We start from the raw sequence: 24,076 nt of genomic DNA, 5'->3' as shown, positions 1-24,076 counted from the left end.
ATTTTGGACGAACTATTGCAAAAAGTTTTAAAACAGGTTTATATTTTCTGTGTATATTTTCAGAAAGGGCTAAGGTTCATCTTAGTGGTAGAGTGTTTGCCAAGCTTGTGTGAGGTCCTGGGTTTGATCCCCAAGACCGGAAGAAATTATTTTCACGGAAATGTGACCACAAAGGACTTTTTTTTTTTTTTTTTTTTTTTTTTTGTAATGTTATAAAAGCAGTTTTGGATTAAAGTCAGCACCATTTATCAAGTCCAGAATGGGCAACCTGCATGTGCTTTTTCCCGCGTATGTTTAAAAACTACAATTCCCACCGTGCCCTGAGGCCTTCTCACGCCCAAACCACAATTGCACTCGTCATTTCCGCCCGCTCAGCCGGTGGATGCTGGGCTTTGTAGTTCCTATCAACTTTTCTTTTGTCGCAGAGTTGGTACGGAAGGCGTGTGGCCGGATCAACTGCTTTGAATCTGGTGTTACTTCATGTTATCAAACTTAATTTAATGGGTTGATGTCCCATAGCCTACTGCGTCAGGTTTGTGTTACGGTCCGCCTTCCTCCTGCTGCCAGTCTGTGGGAAGGGGAAGTGATGTACATCCGGTGTAATGGCGGCGCGGTGGAGCTTTAGGTAATTATGGAACTCCGTAGACTGGCCGCGAGCAGCGACCCAGAGTGGGGGTGGCGGATGGCTGGGTGGGGTGGCTAGTGAAGGGCTTACGAGGGGTGCCGGCGGCGGTACGACCTTGGGTGGCACTGGGCCACTCTAGCCCTGTGGGCCCGCGAGGTCGGGATGTGAGAGCCGGTTGGGCCGGGGAGTCCAGAGAGGGAGGGGAATGGGCGGCCGTGAACTGGCTTTCCGCCTGCGCGTTCGGACCCTGCTTGCTAGTGAGGTTTCTGGGTTTCCTTTCGCAGCGTCTTTGTTGCTGAAATCCAGCACCAGCGTTGGTTGCTTCCTCCATGGTGTGCAACGTGTTCCATACGCGGATCACCGGAGCCTGTCGAGCCGAAAGGCTCACCAGGGCCCTTTCCTAGTGCCTGGGTCCCGGGACCAAGGGGGTGGGATCAGTGAACTGTGGTTAATTAACCTTGTGGAAGCTTCGCTCTTGCCTTTTTCCAACGGAATATCCCTGTAGGTGTTTTTTTTTGTTTGTTTGTTTAATTTCACTAGATGTTTCTTTCTCACTGTCTTGCCGGGTAAATACTGATCCTTCAGAGGGGACGCTGGTTTTCATTGTATGGTGTTCGTCTGTGGACCCTTGTCCCTCCGTAGCGGTACCTCAATAATGCGGTAACTCCTAAACTTGGGTCGCAGTCTCCACCTCTCCACTGATCTGGTCCTACAATACGCTTTTTTAATGGCAACACCATAGTTATTTTCACTGAGTCTAACTGCAGTAATCCCTTCATAACTTAATCCTCACAGTTTTCTGAGGTAAGTGAAAAAGGGAAGATTTGAGAAAAGGCTAAATTTTAGATAGAAGAATTAGATGATTTACATTTCAGTAAGAGGGTCTTGGATGTAGCTCATTGTAGCATGCATGAGGCCCTGTGGTTCCATGTCTGAAAACAAAAACCCAAACCAACAATTTTAAAAAGGTAGAGTAAGAGTTTCCCTTGCATGTCTGTAGACTAGAAATAGCAGGTAAACTTGGAAGCTTGGTCTTCATATCAGTTAATCTGCCTCTTTCTTAGTCTGTTTTATTTGTATTTAAATTTACCTTGTTTTAGGATTTCCTGTGAATGCAGGAGTTAACAACATAGTGATCATCCTATTATGAAAAGGCACATTTAGAATTGGCACTGAAAGTATGGTTTTGACCAGGAGATACATTGCCACAGGCAGCACATGTAGGAAGAGGAAACCCACTTTTGATGGGCCACCAAACCAAAATTTCAGTCTTGGTGCAGCACATATTCACTCTAACACTTGGAGCAAGTTACCCAACATTCTAGTCTTGCCTTCCTGATGTGGAAAAAAAAAAAAAAAATAAGGGCCTATCTCAGTGAGTGGCTTTAAGTTTGATGAAAAATGATATGCATAAGGCAAAAGGCCTGTATAAAGCATTAGTGATTATTGTTTTTACTATTGCAGTGCATTTGATGCATTCTTTGTGCACAAGTTCTTATTGTTTGGTTCTGAATGTTGCCCTTCTACTTTTAAGTGTCCTTGGCACCCTCATGGAATCTTTTCCAACTCATTTGGCTGGGGCTTCAAGACTGTTCTTGGTCATATTTGAGAAGCTAAGAAGCTTGATCTAATATCCTTTCTTCAGAGTTCCAAAATGTGCTCTCCTAAACCAACACTATCAGTATCCCCTGGGAATTTATGAGCAATGTAAGCTATTGGACTTTATGCCAGTCCTATTGAATCAGAAACTGGGGAATGTGGGCTCATAAAACTTCTCTTACCAAACCATCCAAGTGGTTGTCATGCCAGTTAATTTGAGAAGCACTACTCTAGCCCATTCCCTAGTGCTATGCTATGTCCTTTCCACTCCCCAATCTGAGTTTCTGCCCTCCTTGATTTGAAGTATTTGATCAATGGCCATCATTTTTGGAGTTCTGACATTTCCTAGACTACTTAACTATTTTTTCCAAACCAGCTTTCTTAGCTCTGTCAGTTCTGCCAGAGTCTTTAGAGGCTGGCTCTTCTCCCTAATAATTGTATGTAGCCAAGTGACCTACAGTTAGTTCCACCTGAAACTACCAAAAGAGGACATAGTGACACTTTGTGTATTTGTAATACTATGTCCTAACTTGAATTCGTATTTTCTGTTTATCATGTACTAATGTATAGACTAATTTTGTACTACCTAGAATACCCATGATTTGTTTATGGCTGGCCTAGAGCTAATAGAAAGAAATGGTTATTAGTAATACAACTAATCCCAATTGATAACTTTGAAGGTTTCCCTTTCATTTTTCCCTACTTTTCTTTTTAAATCTGGAACTCCTAGCATGAGAGGGTAATGGAACAATAAGGCTTCTGGCATATGAATTTCACCAATCCCCCAGAGTTATGCTTTTTTCTCAGTATATACACTTCCCAGTTGGACAGTGGAAGAGACATTTAAATGTTCACAACAGAGTGCAAACTTTCAAAGCATTTTCTTCAAAAATAGTATATGAAGAGAGGAATGGATTGTCACCAGGTATGGTGGCACATACATGTAATCCTAGCAACTCAGGAATCTGAGGCAGTAGGATTGTAAGTTACAGCCTTAGTGAGTCCCTGTCTCAAAATGAAAAAGGGACTGGAAATATAGCTCAGTGGTACAGCACCCCTGGATTCAGTCCCCAGTACAAAGAGAGAGAGAGAGAGAGAGAGAGAGAGAGAGAGGAATGGATTAAATTAAACATTCTCTCTTTGTAGCCAGGCTAATAAGTCTTTCCAAGTGAACAGATAGCAGAAAGGCAATATGGGCTGCCCTGGGTACACACTAAAGGCTTCTGTGATTAAAGAATGGATTAGTTAATGGAAGATAGAATGTGTGCACTTGAGCCAGTCAATGTCAGCTCAGGTTTAACCTGTCTTTGAGCCTAACTCATGAATGGATTGAGCTAGACAGTACAGTACTTCCACCTGAAATGTACCCTGTGAGTCCTTACCTGAATTATTTTATTAGACAGCTTCATTCTAGATCTGGTGACAAGAGCTTCTGCAGTAAGATGTAGTACTGTGAGCTAAGAGGCTACTTCATAAATTTCTCTATAGAGCTCAGTCCTTCAAGTTTTTTTTTAATCCTGATTATGGTTTACTAAATGGCTCTCTGATAATCAGAAAGGTTGTTTTCAAAGCTGTTCTGTGAGAGTTGGCAGAATGTATTCAACCCATATAGTTAACAAGGCAAACTGAGGAACAGACTTGGTGGGTGGGGAGGAGACAAGGTAGGATGAAGGTCAGATGAAGGCATAAGGCATTGCTATTACTTAGATATGTTCTTGTGAGGTTGAAAGAACTCCTTTAGGGTCACAATTCCTTTTGCAATGCTTGCAATGGAATTGGTATTTTTTTCATCTCACTCAACAGGGAAATTTATTCAAGCTGCTCTCCAGGTTAACATGAGTGAAGACAAATAGAATATGTCATCTGATAGTGCTGCTTTGAAGCAGTTACGACAAAGCTTGGTGGTTCCAAAAGGAGTTAATAGTTGAAATTAGACTGCCAACGTATTCCTTGATAAGAAAATTATCAAAATAGCATTATAGAGTTTTCTGTGTAGGAAGAAATGGGGAATAATCATCAAAAAGGCACACTCCCCTTTTTTAAAATTTAGTTTTAAAATTGGAACCTATTAAGTGTCAGGTACTCTCCTAGCTTCTGGGTGTGCAGCAATAGCTAAGAACATCAAGGATTCAGTGAGTTCACACAAAGCCTTTCACACCTCAGTTTCATGTTCCATCTCATTTGTTCAGTTCTCTACATGTGCCCTGTGCTCTACTCTTAACAACGTGGAATTGCCTAAACTCTTTATTGTCTGTCTTTACACATACTGATTTTATTTCCTGAATGACCTCTTCCTCCTTTCCATGTGAATAATTCCTACTTATTCTTCAGAAATCAGCCTTAGACCTGCTTCTTTCTTCATGTTCCAGACCCACTGGTTGTACTTCCTCTTCCTGCAGTGCAGTGTTTACAGCATAGCTATACCACTTAACATTTCCTACTCCACCTGAGGATAGGAACGTTTACCAGTGTGCTGTTAACATATGTATCACCACAGTATAGTAGGCACTTCCTTTACTAAAAAACCTTGACCATACTTCTTTCTGTTAGCTTTGTGTTTCCTTGTTTCCTCTGGAAGTACTTTTCTGAGCCACAACATAATACAAATATCATTTATGGCTCCAGCTTCATTGTTTTCTGGTCCTGTTTTTTAATACAAGTTTTCACATGTTATTTCACAAAGAGACTCTTTGCATAAACTAGCATGAAGAAGGAAGCATTCAGTGGGTGATTAGAATCATTAGAGCTCTTTCTTTACCACAAGGCATTCACTAAGTAGAGTGATGAGAGTTGTGATACAGGTTTGAAATTTAATGTTTTGTTTTGTCTTTCTTGTCATGAAAATAGGTATATATTTAGCTTAATCATTAGGCCAAGAAAAACCATACTGACGCCATTTTTCTCAGTGAATGAGATGCTGAGGTTTATCAGTAAAGGTAAAACCGTTGCCAGGCTGCTGAGCTGTTAACCAAAGGATGTAGGGGGAAAGTAAGGCAAAGAGGAGGAAGTCTTAGGAGCATGTCAGTGCAAATGATTGAGAGTATAGTAGCAGGAAGGGTGTTCTTTAGGATTTATTTTATTTAGGAGCTGGACTGGTACTGAGGAACTGTTTTTGTTATGAAATAATATATGCAGAAACATTGTTGAAGCCATGAAGACAATTTCTGTTTTACATAGGACATTTGGAAAATATGGAGTAGTATCAAATATTTAGAAATGGAATGAACTTTTATAAAAGACTGGGTTTCCTGTGAGCAGCTTTATATATTTTTAAAAATCTTTTTACTCTATACAATGGAATACCAGTTAGTAACATACACAGGGATATAAGTTATTACAACCTACAGGTAAAGACCTGGTGAGAAAAATTTTTAGGGAGGTCAAAACCAATATGTTTTTAAGACAAAACTGTTATAGTCTCATTATGCTATCTTCCCTGAATGGAGCCTTCTTCTAAGCTCTTGAATACAGAAAGAATGCAGTAAAATCAGGAGCAAATTTATTTCTAAGCTTTCTATGACATAGGATTTGGATCCTTATAGAGACTATTGAGCTGGAGTGAAAAGTTGTTCTCACATGTGAGTTGAGGCTATGAGATTACAGATGGTCTTCCAGAGAGAATATGGAGAAAGAAAAAGTCGAGGCTCTTCATTTGTTAACCTAACATATGTGTTGAGAGCCCCAAGTGTTGAGAATATAGCAATGAACAAAACACAAAAATACCAAAGGGATGGACCAAGAAGAGAGGAGGAAAACCAAATGAAGGTAATGTGTAGGTCAAGAAGTGAGAGCTTCAAGAAAAGGGGGAATAGCAATATCAAATACTAGAACAGTTTCTGATAAGAGGAAAGTTGCCTCTGGATTTACCAACCAGGAGGTCATTATATAGGTCTACAGTTCTTTATTTGTAATTCTTGGAATCAAAACTGTTTCAAATCTCAGAATTGTTCAGAATTTAGAAAAGAAATACAAGTGCATGTAATATTTATTGAGTATTCCCTTTTGGGCTCCCAGTTAGTATCCTTTAATCAAACACGTTTATATTCCTGCATTGTTTCAAGGGTTTATGGGTTAAGTCTCAAGTTGATGTGTGTCAGGGTTGTGTTGTTGTTTTTTGTTTTGTGTGGTGCTGAGGATCAAACCCAGGGCCTCACACATGCTAGGCAAGCAGTCTACCACTGAACTACATCCCTAGCCTAGCGTGTCAGGTTTATTTATTTATTTATTTATTTATTTTAACATTTATTTCATTTTTATGTGGTGCTGAGAATTGAACCCAGTGCCTCACACATGCTAGGCAAGTGCTCTACCACTGAGCCACAACCCCAACCCATGTCAGGTTTTGCTGCTAAATATTTTCAGAGTTTTTCATATTTCAGAATTACAGATAAAGGATTATCAACCTGTACCTGGTGACTCTTCTGAAAAGGCAACAAGAGTGTTGACCTTTTTTTCTCTCTTGAAATTGTGAGTCTACACTGAAATCAAATTTCACATCACTTTTTTTTTTTATGTGGCATATCATGGTCAAATTTCTCATTAGTATATAACCTACAAAAAAGAGCAAGATACATTTTCCAAAACAAAGGAATTTTCTTTCAGTACAGATATAGAAATTACATAGCAATCTTGTCATATTTTGCTTAAGAACTATGGCCAATTAGTTATTCCTTTTTGTTCCCTGAGAAGGAAAAACAGTATTTGGAAATGATGGAGGCTTGGCTTCTGTTGGGGGATTTTCCAGAGAGTCCTGTCATTTTCCCTTCATTACATTTTGGCATTTAGAACCAATTTAAGCAATTTTTAAATTTTGAATATTGTTACATATCATTTTCCCCATTGGGTAACCAAGAGTTTTTTTGTTGTTTTGTTTTGGTTTTTAACACAGTAATGTTTGAAATTCACCAAGCCTCTATTAGTCTTTAGAATGAATAGACTAAACTAAAGGAAATTCACTTTGTTGATTCCCCTTTTCTTTCTTTCTTTCTTTCTTTTTTTTAAAAAGAGAGTTTTTTAATATTTATTTTTTTTAGTTTTCGGCGAGCACAACATCTTTGTATGTGGTGCTGAGGATCGAACCCAGGCCGCACGCATGCCAGGCGAGCGCGCTACCACTTGAGCCACATCCCCAGCCCCAATTCCCCTTTTCTTTAGCAGTTTTATCATATTACATTTCAGTGAGTTTTTCTAACATGAATGGAAGACCCCAAGTAACAGGGGTAGAAATGTTCTGTTTTGGGAATAAGCTAGAAAGTAGTGTATTCTAGCCATCCGTTTGTTTTCTCATGTTCTAAATTTTTTACAAAATTGCAGAATTTACAATTTCATAGCTTCTAGTTAGCAGTCTGACGTATTTCTTAGAAATGTTATTAAATATTTTGCCTTCTGATGCTTGCTGAAGCTGATAGAAAATCTTCATCGTGTTAAAACTAGTGCTCCCAGGAGTGCTACATCTCCTGTTGCAAAATACCCTCCTTGCTCAGGGAAGTAGGAATGGTTTGCTGATTTGCTTACTTGTGACAAGGGGAGAAATTTAATAATTCATCATAAAATCCACAGTGATGCTAAGAAGAGCAGGGAGAACTATAAACTCTAGATAAATTACTCTCATTGCAGGAATTTCCAATTAGTCTAAATATCAAGCATGCACATGTTGAACTTCCAGAATTTCCCTACAGGCATATTCTGTATAAATCTGGACAGTTATAGTACTATATGCATTTTTTGTTACAACTGAAGTAAGAGTCTACTTTTATAATATTATCAATTTTACTCTTAACATTTTGAGGCATGGACATGTAACAGACTATACTTGATTGCCAGAAATTATTTGCTGCTGAAGGTTGGATAGTAGAAAGGGGAAAAAAAAACAACACTGATCAGAAAGAAAACTCATTAAATTTAAATAAGTAAGGCAATTTGAAATAAAATACATAGAAAATTGGGGAGAGAAAATGGGTTTCATAACCCAGAGGGAAAGTAAAAGAAAATACTTAATCTTCCACAATAGAGTAAAGTGATTTATTCACTTATACTGTACTTGGTCACAGTGTGCTAATTAAGTAAAGGAATCCTTAAAATTATTATGCATGTTCCAGAAGTAGTGCTTCATTATATTAGCACTACAGTCTTTGTTATCTGAAAGGAATGGATACATTTAGGATAAGGAAGTTTTCTGGGTAGTACAGACTGTACCTGTTTGCATTTTATAATTTATCAATTTGACATCAATTTATTATTTGGGATCCTTTGAGATACAATATTAAATGATTTAAGCATCTGATAAACCTGGGTTTGAATTTTAGCTCTACCATTTACTAGACATGGGTTACTTGGATAGATTGTTTCAACTCTCAGTAACTTAGTTCTGCCATTGAAAAATAAGGCTAAAACCACCAATCAAGGTAATTATGAGGACTGAATGAGATTATAAAAGTGATCATAAATTACATCGTGATTTCTCAATTATAAAAATCACTGATACACATATTCTTATTTTTTTAATATTTATTTATTTTTTAGATGTAGATGGACACAACACAATGCCTTTATTTTTATGTGGTGCTGAGGATCGAGCCCCGGTCCTGCCCTGCTAGGCAAGCGCTCTACCTCTGAGCCACAATCCCAGCCCCACTGATACACATATTCTTTTACATATATCTGCAGACTTCTTCCCAGTGAATTGGTAAAGATAATACATTTGAAACTTGGATGTTTCTTTCCAGTTAGCTTATGACTAAGTTTCTTACTATAAAGGAGTTAGACTGTGGGGGCCCTGTGTTATACCTAAGTGGTTCATGGCCTAAGAAAATTGAGAAACTGTGTGCTTTTGATTCAGAATTGTAGAGCTGAAGAGACTTGGGGAAGAGTTGGATATTGGAATTATCTTGGGAATGTTTTCATAAAACAAGTAGGCCTGAGCCTTCTCTTCTCCCATCCCCTGTCTTCTGATTTAGTATATTAGATGGGCTCCAATACACGTACAAGTAATTCCCCTATCGTGTAAGTTTCATCATTCAAATTGTTTTTTAACATAGTGACTTAGCAGACCAGTTTTGGAATATTAAGTAATGATCTGAAACTGACATGTAGAAAAAAGTACAACCCACCACTTTACTTGAGGTTTTAGGTGTTTCACTTATTGTGAATTTGCTTTTGACACCTATAATATAGCATGATATAAGCAGGAGAATTTGTTAGGATTATTCTTTGTTATCACCCATCACCTACAAAGGTTCTTGGCAAATACTAGAGGTGCAGTAAATATTTTTTGTGGTTGCATGAATTATGTATTAATGCATAATAAAGGTATTAAGAATACAGAAATGACCCAGTGATTGTGCTGATACAGATAGAAAAAAAAATCCTTTGCTTTTGGGCAGAATTTAGTTAAGTTTCTAGTTTATGGCTCTATCTATACCTTTAAAGCCATAAAAACAGGACTTTTGAAGGGAGTCATACTACTTGTGTATGGCACAGAGTCATCTTGTTGAGGCAAGTGGAGCCTAAAATCCAGCCAAGATAAGCATTGTCCCTGCAGAGTTGTGTCTACCTAAGGTGAGAGAGAAGTAGCTTTTGTTAACTGGAAAGATTTGTTCATTCATATTTTATATAACAAGTTAGCTGTAATTCATATTGGTTTTTAACATGGTGACTGAGCACACCATTTTTACAATATTAAGTAATGTCTATAATTTGAATTATATGTGATGTGTTAATTTTTTTTTTCCTCTTACTACTCAGGATTTTCTCATTATCTTTGATCCTCAACAGTTTGACTCTAGATTGAGGATCCTTTTTCTGAAATGCTTGAGATCAGAAGTGTTTTAAAGTTTGGATATTTTTTTTTTTTGGTTTTTAATATTTGCATAGAATATTTGCATTTTATTGTTCTACCATCCCTAATCTGAAAATCTGAAATCTGCAAAGCTCCAAAATATGAAAGTTTCTGATTGCTTTCTGATGCTTCGTCTATATTGATTTCTGTTGATGAATATGTGTAGGATTGTAGTTTTCTTTATATTTATCCTATCCTACGTTCTCTGAGCTTTTACAATCTGTAAATTTAGGTTTGTCCAACAAATTTGGGGAAAATTTGCCTGCTGTTTCTCAAAATAAATTTCCTTATTCTTTCTCTCTTTTGCTTCTTGGACTTTTTATTTACACATATGAGGATCCTTTCAATATTGTCCCACATTTCTATAAATATTTTCTCTCTGTTCTTTAGATTGAGTATTTTCGGTCAATTTATCTTCAAGTCCCCTGACTTTTTGTTATTTTCATTCATCTATTCTAAGCATATCCAGTAAATTTTATATTTCATATATCTTTCAATTCTTGAGTTTATTTGGTTCATTTATTTTTCTTTGCTGAAATTCCCCCAGGCAGTTTTTCCCCCTATTGTATCTTTCCATATGTTTTCAAAACCCTGCTTTTAGAACCTTCTATACTAACCCCAGTATCTGTATCATTTCAGCATTGGTTTCCTCTGATTGTCTTTTGAAACTGAGCTACTTTCTTTAATAAGTTGTTTTTAATAATATCCTGGATACTGTTACTTATAGAGACTTTGAATTCTGTTACATTCTGAGAAGTGGTGACTTTTTAAGCAGTTGACTTAGTTGAACTAAATTGCAAATTCTAGTGTCCTGAGCTGGTTCAGAAGTAATCTGCCTTCTTCATGTTTTGGTTCAGAGGCAGATAGAGATTTGGGGAGAGTTTATACCATGCCACTGGAGGCTTCCCTTTTCTGGCTGTCTCCCCTCTGATTCCTCCTTGCTTTCCAACAATTGTGGTTACCTCAGACTGTTCTTCAAATGAGAATGACTGCAGTTTTTCTATTAGTTTTTGGCTGCCATGCTTGGTACGGACTGCAGCTTGCACTCAAGTTTACAGTCATAACATGGAAGATAACTTCCTCATGTTCCTTTCTCCTAGGCATCTACTCCTGTCCACAATTAGCCTGTTTTTGTTTATTCTCTGTAGTGCCTTCAGATTGTAGTGTATTTTGTGAAGAGTTTATAGTTGTTATCTTTGAAAGGTTTGGCACCAGTAGGAACTACATAGCCATTTTTAAATTGAAAGTACAGGTACCCTTTTTAAAAATTTGCGCAAAACATGCCAAATAAGCTACAGTGGTCTTGGAAATCAAAACACCTTTATTATTTAGATTCTTATAAGAAAATAGTGTTTTGTTATTATTACTATTATTTGTATTGTTGGACATGAACTCAGGACCTCACACATGCGGCAAGTGCTCTACCATTGACTACATCCCCCCAAATAGTGTAATTATTATTTGTCTGAATTTTCTTAGTCTCTACATTCCTTTTTCCCCGTTGAAACTTTCTTTCTTTCTTGAACTCAAGGCCTCATGCATGCTAGGCAAGCAGTCTACTACTGAGCTACATCCTCAGCCCTTATTTTTATAATCTTGATTTGTTAACACAGGTTTATTAAGATTGTAATTCTTGCATTATATTAAATAGGCTATTTAAGGAAGGGGAGCATATTTCTCCTCTCCATACTACTACCATCAAATTTGATTTTATAACATGTTTAATGTAACTTATTCTGAGATTTTTTTTTTTTCAGTTGTCTACCTGAGGTATAGACTCTAGTAGGAAAAGTTACTCTGAAACTGAGTTCAAACAGTAATGTTATGGTTATGGGCATAATAAGGTACTAGATAGACTGGTGGCTGATGTGGTTGTTAAGATTTAAGATTATAGTCATTCCTTGAAGAAAAATACAAAGATTTGGGACATCTTGCCAGCCAAAAAATAAGATTAAGCTTTGCCCACAATTGCCGTAGTAACTAGTCAAAAGAAAGAGGCTTCATATGAACTCATTATGTACAGTTAGGCACGTTAATCTGTTGAACTGTAGTTGTAGATAAATAAGTGGTAATATGCTTTTAGATTTCAATGATATTTCATAGATTAATAAGTTTGTAAAGAAATATATAGCTTTTATTAACCTGGATTCCATGCTGACCATTTGACTTAATGATTTGTGTACATCCCCATAAATGATAGTAGCTGTTTTTCACTTATAGTGTCAAAATTATTCATATGTGTGAAAAGAATGTATAACTAGGTGTCATTAGCCTGGGTTTCTACTTATAGGTCCACCACTAACTGATGTTATCATTTAGAATGTTGAAATGACTTGTCTGACTTTTGGTGTTCCAATCTTTAAAAAGAAGAAAATAGACCAGATAATAGCTTTTCTAGTCCTCAAATTAAAAATCTTTTTCCTAGTTATTCAGTTACTTTGGTATTGAACACAGTCCTTTCTCTGTATATGTATTAATTCTACTTAATTTTATTTTTATACTTTCTTTACCTCACACCATAAATCATTTGAGTTTGTAATTCCAATAAAATGCTTAAATGGCAGTTTTATGCGAATATAACATAGCATTTTGCAGAAATTGCTAAAATTTATTTTATAGAAAGACATTTTAGCGTTTAATGATGAGTAGGTTTATTTGGAGCCATATATTTAGTTCTCAAATGTGCATATTTATCTGAAGTATTATAGATCACGTTGAGGCAATTATTTTAGTTTCGTACCTTATATATCTTATGGAGTCAGTTTATTTCTGAATGATTATCATTGCCTGAGCATCAGTTACTTCATTCTTAGTTTATGTAGAAACATGGGCTATTTTTACTCCCTTTATGTTGTTTTTCTATGACTGTTTCCTCAGTTCATTTTTTATAATACTACGGTACTATTACATCATATAGGTATTCCTCACTGAGAGCATTTTTAATAAAGTTATACTATTTTTGAATTAATTTGTTCTGCCTTTATAATAAAGCCTATGTGCTCTTTTGTTTGTGGCATCTTTTTCAGTAGTATGTGCTAGGTATACATTGTTTTGTGGAACTATTTAGGGATTTAAATTTGTTATTATTGATTATATCTGTGCTTATTGATTAAGAAAAATTAGGTGTTCAAAGTCTAATATGTGGACAGAATATATCATTATTTTATACACAATTTATCATTGTTAACAAAGCTTTCTTTGCTTTATTTTATAGGTGATGTTTGCAGACAGAAAAAGCAAACTGTCCAGCAATCCCAACTATTGTGTACTTATTACTTGGATCAACTTAAGGAACGATTCTTTGATCAAACTAGTTGGCAATAGAAAATGAAAAGTAGTGTGGCACAGATAAAAGTAAGTGTTTGAAACTCTTGATAGAAGATGCAAACTTATAGTTAGTTACCTATCCTTTAAACAACAGTGCATTTATATAACTGGGGCATTGGAATTAGATAGTAGAGTGATATTATACATGCTTCAAACTCCACACAATTTTAAAGGTAGCTACTTGGCCAGACAATAGTAACTATGTGCAAAAGAATATATGAAATGTTTTCTTTGTGTGTGTTTGTGTGTGTGCATGTGTGTGCATACATCAGTGTGTCTACAAATGGTGTGAGCACATGCAAAAGAAAATATGTACCAAATGACAGGAGATTCCACCATCATTCTTTTTTTTTTTTTTTTTTAATTATTGTTGGTTGTTCAAAACATTACATAGTTCTTAATATACCATATTTCACAGATTGATTCAAGTTGGTTATGAACTCCCATTTTTACCCCGCACCATCATTCTTAAGGAATTTGTTTCCCTGAATGAGTGTGACATGGAAGGCAGGTATTTCCTTCCTTCAGTGGTGTAGGTCCCTGTATATCTTTGCATAATGTGAGCTTCTTGCTGCGTATTTCATATGTATATGCTATATTTGTTCAACAAATGTATATTGAATTCTTACAATGTTGCAGTGACACTTTTTAAGCTATTGAGCAAAATAGTGAACAAAACAAATCCTTGTTCTCATGGAGTTTATATTCTAGTGTGAGGATACAGAAAATAAACCATAAACTTAATACATAGGTAAGTTATATAGTATGTTAGAGTTTTAAGTACTTGATTTCTGCTATGGAGAAAAGAAATAAGCTAGGGTATGGATATTTGTGGCATTAAGAAATTATAGCTTATAATAGGCAGGTTAGTGTAGAGGCCCTGAAAAGAAAAGAAAAGAAAAGAAAAGAAAAGAAAAGAAAAGAAAAGAAAGGTAGCCATTTGAGCAGAGGCATGTAGAATACAAAAGAGGGTTGACCATCCAGATACCTGAGGGAAGAGTGTGTCAGAAAGAGAGAACAGCAAGTATAAAAGCAAAGAGTCTATTGTGGCTGGAACTTCTCTGGGTTGGGAAGAGTTGTAGAAAGAGTTGCAGAACAGTACCAGGGCGAGTAACTCCATGTGCTTTCAAAACTCTCCTGCCTGTGAGTGGTCTTGGCAGGAAAGCAAACTAGTCAACCTCCTCCTCTTTTCAATTGTAACACTTCTTAGGCTCAGAGTCAGTAAAGGGAGGGTATATTTTCATAAAAAATCAATACTCCTCCCTTCCTCTCCTCCACTAGCTCTGTACCCTAAACTTACTTCTTTAAAGAGAACCAGCAAACTATAAGCTACTTGGCAGCAGGAAGTAGGGACAAGGTCTGGTACGTGGAAAGTGCCTATGCTGCCATCTTTTCCATCCTGTTATGTATTAAGAGAATAACCTTTAGCCTCCATGGTATGTAGACATCCAGCCTGTGCTTTCATATCACCACTGGCATGGGGCTAACTGACTTCCTTTGCTTTTGGAAACCTCTTCCCTGAGCCTGTTGGATGCTCACAGCCACTGGACTTAGGCTCTTATTCCACTTGCCTCTTCACACTGCTCTCTACATTGCTAGAGACCATGAGTGACTGCATAGTGTCATCATATTTGTTTTCCTTAATGAATAATTTGCAGAATTTTAAAGGTAATTTTGACTGTTTTCATTAACTATTATTCTAACTTATAAGCTAAACTTATAAGGGAAGTAGGGAAATTCAGATTCTTAATATTTGGATTATTTCACTAAGTTAAAAATCATAATAATTATATTATAATAATTATATTATAATAATTATATTATGATTTTTAACTTAGTGAAATCCTATTCATTCATCAAAGCTGAATTCAAGTCCTACTGTAATTGCTCAGTGCTATGTGCCCCAGTGATTATTTCCTACTCAAGGTCTCTTGTTACAGTACTTACTGTCTGTGCCTTTTTACTTGATCATGTTGAAGAAATCCTTCTCTTTCAGTGTTTTTGGTTCTTCCCCCTTATTCACAACAGATGTTGCAGAGATGTGTTAAAAATCATTACCACAGAATTGAGGCCTTCTCCCTAATATAGTCAAAATAATTGTCTGGCTGTGTAAAAGAAAAACTAGATAATGCAGTTTAATTATTCTCTCTCTTTTTCTGGAATATCTAAAGAATATATTTACTTTTTCTGGAATATCTAAAGAATATATTTACTTGTGGAAATCTTATAGATCATAAGCTCCTTTAGAATATCTACACAGGAAGGGCTGTGTCTTATGTTACTCCTGAATGGGATGGATTTTTTACTCTATATTTGGCTTAGGATTTTTTTCCCCTATATTGGGTGTTGGGGCTTGTACACAAGGCCTCATGCATGCTAAGCATGTGCCCTACTACTGACAGCCCTTGGCTTAGGATCTTGATGTAAAGTTTTATAAAAACCTATGTCATTAAACAGTTCTACTTTATTGTGGTAATAAATAAATTAAAAACTTTGTTAGGGGTGTGTGTGTGTATTCAATAATGTTACTATTATTGATCACCATGCATCATATTTAGATCTTAAGATGCTTGCATTTAGTGTAAAATAATAGCAAAACTATGGCTACTTTAAATTATTATTTCATGTTTCTTCATAGATTAGTCTAGTTAGCATACATTATTCAAAAATTCAATAATTGATGAGATCGGCCATTTACTTGTGATAATATTAGATTCATACTGCTGTTAACTTGATAATCACAAAATCAGAGGAAGTTAGAGCTTGTTTGCATTTCCATTCAGAACAAGTTTCTATTTTTAAATGTATCTTTTTCTCATTAAAGAGGCAAGCATGTAAGTTTACACAACTCATTGTTTGCTATGTTCTGTTTTTAGATTTCAAGATCAGTTGTTTAACAAATACTTTTTTTCTTCAAGTTAAGATTTATTAAAATTAGTTGAGGGGCTGGGATATAGCTCAGTTGGTAGAGTGCTAACCTCACATGCACAAGGGCCTAGGTTCAATCCCCAGCACTACCAAAAAAGAATTATTTGAATTTTTTTAAAAAAGCTTGTCAATACCAATGTTGGCTAGTTGTATAAAAAATTTGGCATGTTTGTCTGAGTAAAAATAAGTATTTTGGCTTCTTAATGTATTTGGATTTTTTAATTAGGATATGTGTTGAAATTAAATTGATTTATATCTGTCTCATATCACATGTCCTGTCAGTCCTAAGTTACATGAAGTTATTTATTTGTATGTTAGTTCTTTTTCAGAGGATTTGGCATAGGATGTTTTTCTTTAGAGTTGTTATTGTTTTAAATTCCTTAGAATCTGACATGGCACTACACATTCGGATGCTCAAATAATGTTTGTTGAAAATAAAAGAATTTTTATAAATATAGAGTTAGAGTTTGTTTCTCCTAGCTCTTTATTTTACCCATCTACAGTAATCTTTACTATTTGTGTTTTTCATATAGGGAAGATTGGGGTAAAAGCAGTATTATAAGACTTGAATATAACCACAAATGTGAGCCAAAGTACTTGCAATTTTCTGAGACATGTATTTCATTATCTATATATTTTTTAACATAAATTTTTTAAAAAATGTTTGCTACTCCTTTCTTTTCCCTTTGAAAGCATTCTTCTGGTCATGACAGAAGGGAAAACTATAATTCATATCAGAGGACCTCTTCTCCAGAAGACAGGTAAATAAGCTTTATATGTTCTAAGTGTAATTTAAATTTTTTATAATAAGTTTGTGCAATAATTTAGCGCTTAGCTTCCTAATTTTAGGGTGGATGTTGAAACACTGGTTTTGGTGTTTACTGCTGTCATTTCTGTTTTACATAGCTCTGTAAAGTTTACAAAATGTCTTTATATACATCATATCATCTTATTATAATTAAGATTTAACAATCCAGAAATGTTACCATATGTTCACCATGTATTCATATTGTGACTATATTATTTATCTTAGTAAGCTGTAACTATTAAAAAGAATTTCTGGTCAGATGCAGTGGTCCATGCCTATAATCCCAGCAACTTGGGAGGCTGAGTCAGGAAGATCACAAGTTTGTGGCAAGTCTCAGCAATCTAAAGAGACCCTGTCTCAAAGTACAAAAGCATAAAAAGGCCTGGGAATGTAGCTCAGTGGTAATGTGCCCCTGGGTTCAATTCCCAGTACAAAAGAAATTAAAGGAAAACATTTCTGGAAGGAAAAGCATCCTTACTCTCTACATACTTTATTTTTATTCTACTTTGCTAAATCTTTCAAAAAGTTTGCATTATAAACACCAAGTTTATTTCCCTGGTTTGTGGACTACTCACTGTCTTCCACCTATCACATATTCTATACTCACATATATACTCATTCACACATCCTTATACATAGATATTTATTTCTGTCTCTACACACATGAACACAAACAATCTACATGTATGCATACCTTAATTGTAGATGTGTATATAAAATATGAATTATGTTAATATCCATATTTATAATGTATATAACTTCTCATAAAATTCTCTGATTTTATTGACTTTAAAGATTCACATAATGGATCTAAGGCAATGAACCCTTGTTTGCTAATAATTTCCAACCTTTCTCACTATTATCTAGTTATGCAATTTCAAGAATAAAATATAGTCTTTTGCAGTACAGTTGAGCCTTATGGAGACCCAACCAATGACATTGGTCTCATTTGTTCAGTGCTTTGATAAATGAACCAGGTAAGTAAAAGAAATTATTTGTAGGATAGTCTTTTTCCTGATAATTATAATTGATTTCCCCATAAATTTCTCTCAGGACAATGTAAAACAAGATGAACAAGTTTGGTTAAGTGAATTCCAGGCATTTTGCTATATACAAGCTGAAAGTTAGTAATTCTGACTGAATGGGTGTTAGCAAAATAAATTGTTACTTAAAACCAGTTTGAGAATATGTGCAATCATAAAGGTGGTTTAGCTACTCTCCTAAATATTTATAAGGTAATTGTTTTCAACTTACAACTTTGGCTTTCTTATTTTATATGTTAGATATGCAGAACAAGAAAGGTCTCCTCGGGATAGAGATTACTTTGATTATAGCAGGTCAGACTATGAGCATTCAAGAAGAGGACATTCTTATGATGGTGGCATGGAATCACGGTTAGTATTGGGAATTTTAACTATAAAAAAATTGGTTTAATTTTATTTATTTTATGATAAAAACAATAATAATAGCAACTAGCATTAATTGGATGTCTTTATGTGCCAGGCTTTCTAATAAGGACTTCGTGTAAATTAACTCCTTACTATAGTCAGTTGGAAAGTAAGAACTGTTATGTTTGCTTTATAGCTAATGAAATTGAGGCCTAGAGAATAGCAGTTTGTATTTCAGAAACAATAGTGGCAAACACTAGATCTGACATAAGGCCTAAGTTTTATTCATTATATTGTACAGCAAGAAGGATTGTTTTATGTGATTGTTTTAGGGAGTCTTTTTACTAAATCAAATAAATTTATGTTATGACAGTGATCTAAATTTTCTTTCGTGCCCATGGTTTAGGAATATTGAGAATGAAGTTACTAATTTGTAGATTTTTTTTTTCTAAATGTATATGATTTTTACTTGAGTTTTGGAGAACTTGGCTACCTACCTGTATGTTCATCTAGCAACAGGACCTACAAGATTTATGTGGTTAAGAGGTAGATGAGGAAACTAAATGGAGGAAAGGTAAACTCTTCTCCAGTGCATAAAACATTGGAATGAGAGTGTTTGGAATCTTCTAGGGGTGGTATTTAAGAGACAAACCTATGTACCATTCATGTTACATTCAAAACTAAGCAGACTATTATAATCTGTGTTGTTAATTTTTGTTTTAATTCTTTTTCTCTCAGAGAAATTAGTAAGAATTTTTATAATGAATATTTGACAGGAGTCAGCATTTGAGAATTCACTTTAAAAACATAAGTAAAAATTCTTTGTATTTGCTCAAGAGAAAACATAATATAGAAAAAAAAGTTACTTAATGCGTCTGGGAAAAGAAATCCTCAATTAGAAGTAATAGGTGCCACAAAGAAAGTCGGCAGGTACTGGGGATGCTCAGTATAAGGAAAAAAGCTTAACTGAAACTCTGCAGAACGTGGGAATATTCTCAACTTCTCGAAGCAGAAGTCACTTTGTAGATACTCAAATATACTACTCAGTTTAATTTACACATATCCATGCTTATGAGAGAAGTAGTAATGTAGACAATTTAGTCATTTGAAATTGACTTTGGGATGTCTGTGTCTTATTCTATTTAATGAGGCAGTGTTACGTATAGATTTCATAGTCATACATATTCAGATCTTAACTCTAGTTATGCAAATTTGTTAGTTTCTTACCAACGTCCTTCTGATCCTCAGATTCCTCTTGTATAAAATTAATGTGATGACATGACTTTTCTGGTGTTTTAGGTTTAAAAATAATATGTCACCTACTACCATGTCTGAACGTAGTAAATACTCAGAAAATGATAACTTTTAAAATTTTTTTTAGCATATCTATTTGAGTAGTGATAAGCAGTGAACCATTTGCACTTTGAGTAGCATATAGAAAGTAGTGGAATGGGGATGTGGCTCAGTGGTAAAGCACTGGGTGTGTGAGGTACTGGATTTGAGCCTTAGCACCACTAAAAACAGTGGGGAAAAAAAAAAGTGGAACAAATACCAAATGTCTTCTTTGATATAATGAGAGCAACTATGAACAGAGCAGGGAGGAAGAGCAGGAAGAAAAGATTAACATTAAACAGAGACATGAGATGGGAGGGAAAGGGAGAGAAAAGGGAAATTGCATGGAAATGAAGGGAGACCCTCATTGCTGTACAAAATTACATATAAGAGGTTGTGAGGGGAATGGGAAAATAAACAAGGAGAGAAATGAATTACAGTAGATGGGGTAGAGAGAGAAGATGGGAGGGGAGGGGAGGGGGGATAGTAGGGGATAGGAAAGGTAGCAGAATACAACAATTACTAATAGGGCATTATGTAAAATTGTGGATGTGTAACCAACGTGATTCTGCAATCTGCATTTGGGGTAAAATTGGGGGTTCATAACCCACTTGAATCTAATGTATGAAATATGATATGTCAAGAGCTTTGTAATGTTGTGAACAACCAATAAAAAAAAAATGAAAAAAAAGTGGAACAATTCAGATTTCCTGATGTAAAAAGTGATAGTTGATAAATTTTATTATTATTTTAGTATTAAGAAGTGTCCTCATATTCCATGTTTTTCTCTAACAACTATTTTCATATCACTATATGTGCCGTTTATAGACCTTTGTTATCATTTTCATAAAACCAGCTGTCCTGATTTTTCTGTTTGCCTTGTTAGTTCTCCAGTTTCAAAAACTTTTCTCCTGTGTTTTTTGTTCACTAAGGTCTGTGCCCTTTGTGATCTATCTCTTACTATCCATTCCATAAGCACCAGGACTAACCAACTCACCACTAGAATTTTGATCAAATTCTTCTGCACTTTGGAGCTAAGTACATTATTGAATATCTGCAGTCAAAATATCCTTCTCAATACATTCTAATTTATACCCAATCTTAAAATGTCAGATTAAATTAGCCTCCAAAAGCCAGGCCTATCAGCTATTACGTTAATGACAATAAAAACAACCACTCCAACATAATTGTTAAGCTAAGGATTTTGCATACTTTCTCATACTGTCAAAACTCATACAAACGTAATACTATTTATTTCTATAAATTACAAATAAGGAATTGGATTTGAAGTAATTGAGTAACAACCACAGTTGCAGTTACCTATCTCGTAGATATAGACACTAGGACTGGAACTCATTTCTGACTCCAGAGCCCATGTCTTTTTGCAACATTTGAGTGTACTTCCGTAGTGTAACTCCTTGTGGTCCAATGTATGAACATAAAGTCTCATGTGACCCACAGTCACATTGTGAAACAAGCAGGCTAAAATATGAGGGCTAACACACCAGAAACATTTGAAGATTACAGGTATTTCTATTTGGACTAAGAATATTCTATGCCCTCTGCACTCTAAAAGAACAAACACAATAATTGTAAGGGTGTGATAGCTAGCCATCTGAAGTGGTGTTTCTCAGAAGAACTATTCACAGTAAGAAGCAACTCAGTTGCAAATCAATGGATAGAATTTGGAGCATCTATATTTGTGTCTAATTGAGATTTATATTTGAAACCACTTTTCTCCCCTTTTGACTCAGCTTTAGTGTATACTGTCTCTGTCCTTATTGGCAGTCACTCAGAACTCTTCCTTCATAGCAGCCTGGATAGGTGATTGCTTTTCTCTCTCCATGTAAATTGAAATTATTTCAGAACAAATCATCTCAAACATATCCTCTTGATTTATCTAAAGCCTTTCAGTGATGCTGTGATGATATGAAACTCACTTTTATTTATGTATGTATAGCTTATTGTGTAAAGCAGGAACAAAATTATCTGAGTTTCTAAGACAATTTATTAAAAAAACAGCTAAGTGTACTAACTCATCTCTGGGGGGAAATAATAAAAAGTCAAGACTGTTTTGTGAGTTCTTGATGGTTTCAGAGAAAATAGCAATCTGATTTTTTTTTTAATGTTAAGAAAGAATAATTACTTACATTAAAGGGAAGCATAATTTTGGCTAGAAAAATTATTTTTTCCCCACATTGCCTCAAACAATCAGATGCTTTTGAAGTTTCTTATAAAAATATGAATTCTATCAAGGAGCAATTTCAAGTATTACTTTTTTTTTTAGCAGTCTTACACTTAAATTTACCATTATTGAAAATAAAACTGAGTTTTCTTTATCCAGTTTATCATATATACCATAGGCCAGTTTGTTGTCTTTTTTTCATGTCACACTCTCACTCGGAAGCTTTTCATGATTCCTCTTCATCTCCAATATAAAAAACTTGGTTGTCTTTAAGGTTTCATAATCTGACTCAAACTCATCTTTCAAACTATTATCATGCATGATTCTTTATTGTTTATTGGTCTTCCCATTCTAGCTTTAATATTCATGCTCAGTTATTCAGTTGTTATTCTCTCTTCTACCAGTTGCAGATGTCATTCTCCTTCTTTCTGTCCTCCTTCCCCACATACTCCCAGTCTAAATACTGTGATGCCTTTGAAGCCCTAATATAAGTTACATTTTCTCTGTGAAGCATAATTCACCATCCTAAACCACTTTTATATATAGAAAATATATAAAATATAATATATATATATATATATATATATATATATATATATATTTTTTTTTTTAAACAGAAGCAGGGATCGAGAAAAACGCAGAGAGAGAGAAAGAGATATGGATCGGAAAAGGTCCCGAAAATCCCCATCTCCTGGGAGAAGAAGCCCAGAACCATCAGTAATCCAGAGTTCTTCCCAGGATGAACCTACTGCAAAGAAGAAGAAGGATGAATTGGACCCTCTTCTTACTCGCACTGGTGGAGCATATATTCCTCCTGCGAAGCTCAGAATGATGCAAGAACAGATTACAGATAAGAACAGGTATGTTGAGGTACTAGGTCTGCCCAGGCAGTGATATGTCAAAAAATCAACCATGATCTAGTTGACCTTGGTTATTGAGACTTTGCATTGGTCCATAACAATAGAGATCTCAAATTAGAGACCTTTTTTCTTCTTTACTCCACACTCTGAACAAGAACATTATGTATAATTTACCTGGATATTAATTCATAACTTTATTATTTTTTAATGAATTAATTTAAAATTTTGAGAAAAAGTTATTCATCTTTTATTTTAATATTTTTTAAAACTGTGGTTGTGTACATTTTTTATATATAATCAAGAATACCACTGATATTTTGATCTAAAATGAATCTTTTGAGTTGTATTAAACCAGGAGTCAGCAAACCTATAAAATGCCACAGGACAAATATTTTAGGTTGTGTGTCATTCTGTCTGTATTGCAGCTATTTAACATCATTATAATTTGAAAACTGTCATAGGTAATATGTAAACAAATGAGTGTAGACATGTTCCAATAAAACTTTATTTACAAAAAGAAGTGGACAGCTTTTGGCTTAGGGGTATAGTTTTCCAATCCCTCTATAAATCTATGAAGATGACAGTTTTCTCCTTTTCTTGCTTTTATTTAGACTATAATAGACTATTTTTCTGTTACTCAAAGGTAAACAAACAAAATTCAAATGTGAACATTTATACAGAAATACCCCCTCCCTTTTCACAGTAATTGAAATGGTGAAAAGTGTTTTAGGAAAGTACAGCTAAGTTTTCAAGACTTTTTCTCCAGGGGAATGAGATGGTAATTGGAAAAGTATGGTCCCGGAATGAAGTCATAACTCAGTTGCCAGGAAGTTAGTAAAAAGATTAGGTTAAAATGTAGCTACGCTTTTAAGAAAAACAGATTCAAGGTGAACCAACAAGGAATGTCCCTATACCTTTTCATGTGTGTCTTAATGACAACTTGCAAAATACTTGAGAGGCTTAGATAAATAAAATATAAAGTATTTCAATTAACTTGAAATAGAAATGTCACATAAAATAAACCCATGAAGATTGTGAAATAAATTAAAACCTTAAGAACTAGAAAGGAGTATTAAATGACATAAAATTCAAACCAACAAATTCCTCTTTGTGTGCCATATTCCAGGTGTGGTTGTTGTATTTGGACTATTGAGGAGGAATTTGGGGATGGCTTATTAATGGGAGCT

The 24,076-nt window shown here is 35.0% G+C and overlaps 1 protein-coding gene across 4 annotated transcripts in view; it reads left to right on the top strand.

The window, feature by feature from the left end:
• The first annotated feature begins 448 nt into the window (after positions 1-448).
• CWC22 (CWC22 spliceosome associated protein homolog) overlaps positions 449-24,076 on the top strand; it is a 63,722-nt gene continuing 40,094 nt past the window's right edge. Inside the window, exons 1-5 of one of the 4 annotated variants that reach the window (XM_081262262.1) lie at positions 449-470; positions 13,276-13,415; positions 17,010-17,077; positions 18,408-18,518; positions 22,647-22,889. In XM_081262262.1, the coding sequence (XP_081118388.1) occupies positions 13,389-13,415; positions 17,010-17,077; positions 18,408-18,518; positions 22,647-22,889 (449 nt within the window). In that variant the 5' untranslated portion in view covers positions 449-470; positions 13,276-13,388. The other 3 variants (XM_081262259.1, XM_081262260.1, XM_081262261.1) reach the window with 3 other exon arrangements.

The sequence above is a fragment of the Spermophilus citellus genome (assembly GCF_964194105.1).
Source record: "Spermophilus citellus genome assembly, chromosome: 11".
NCBI classification, from domain to species: Eukaryota; Metazoa; Chordata; class Mammalia; order Rodentia; family Sciuridae; genus Spermophilus; species Spermophilus citellus.
This window is presented reverse-complemented; position numbering and strand designations above follow the sequence as displayed.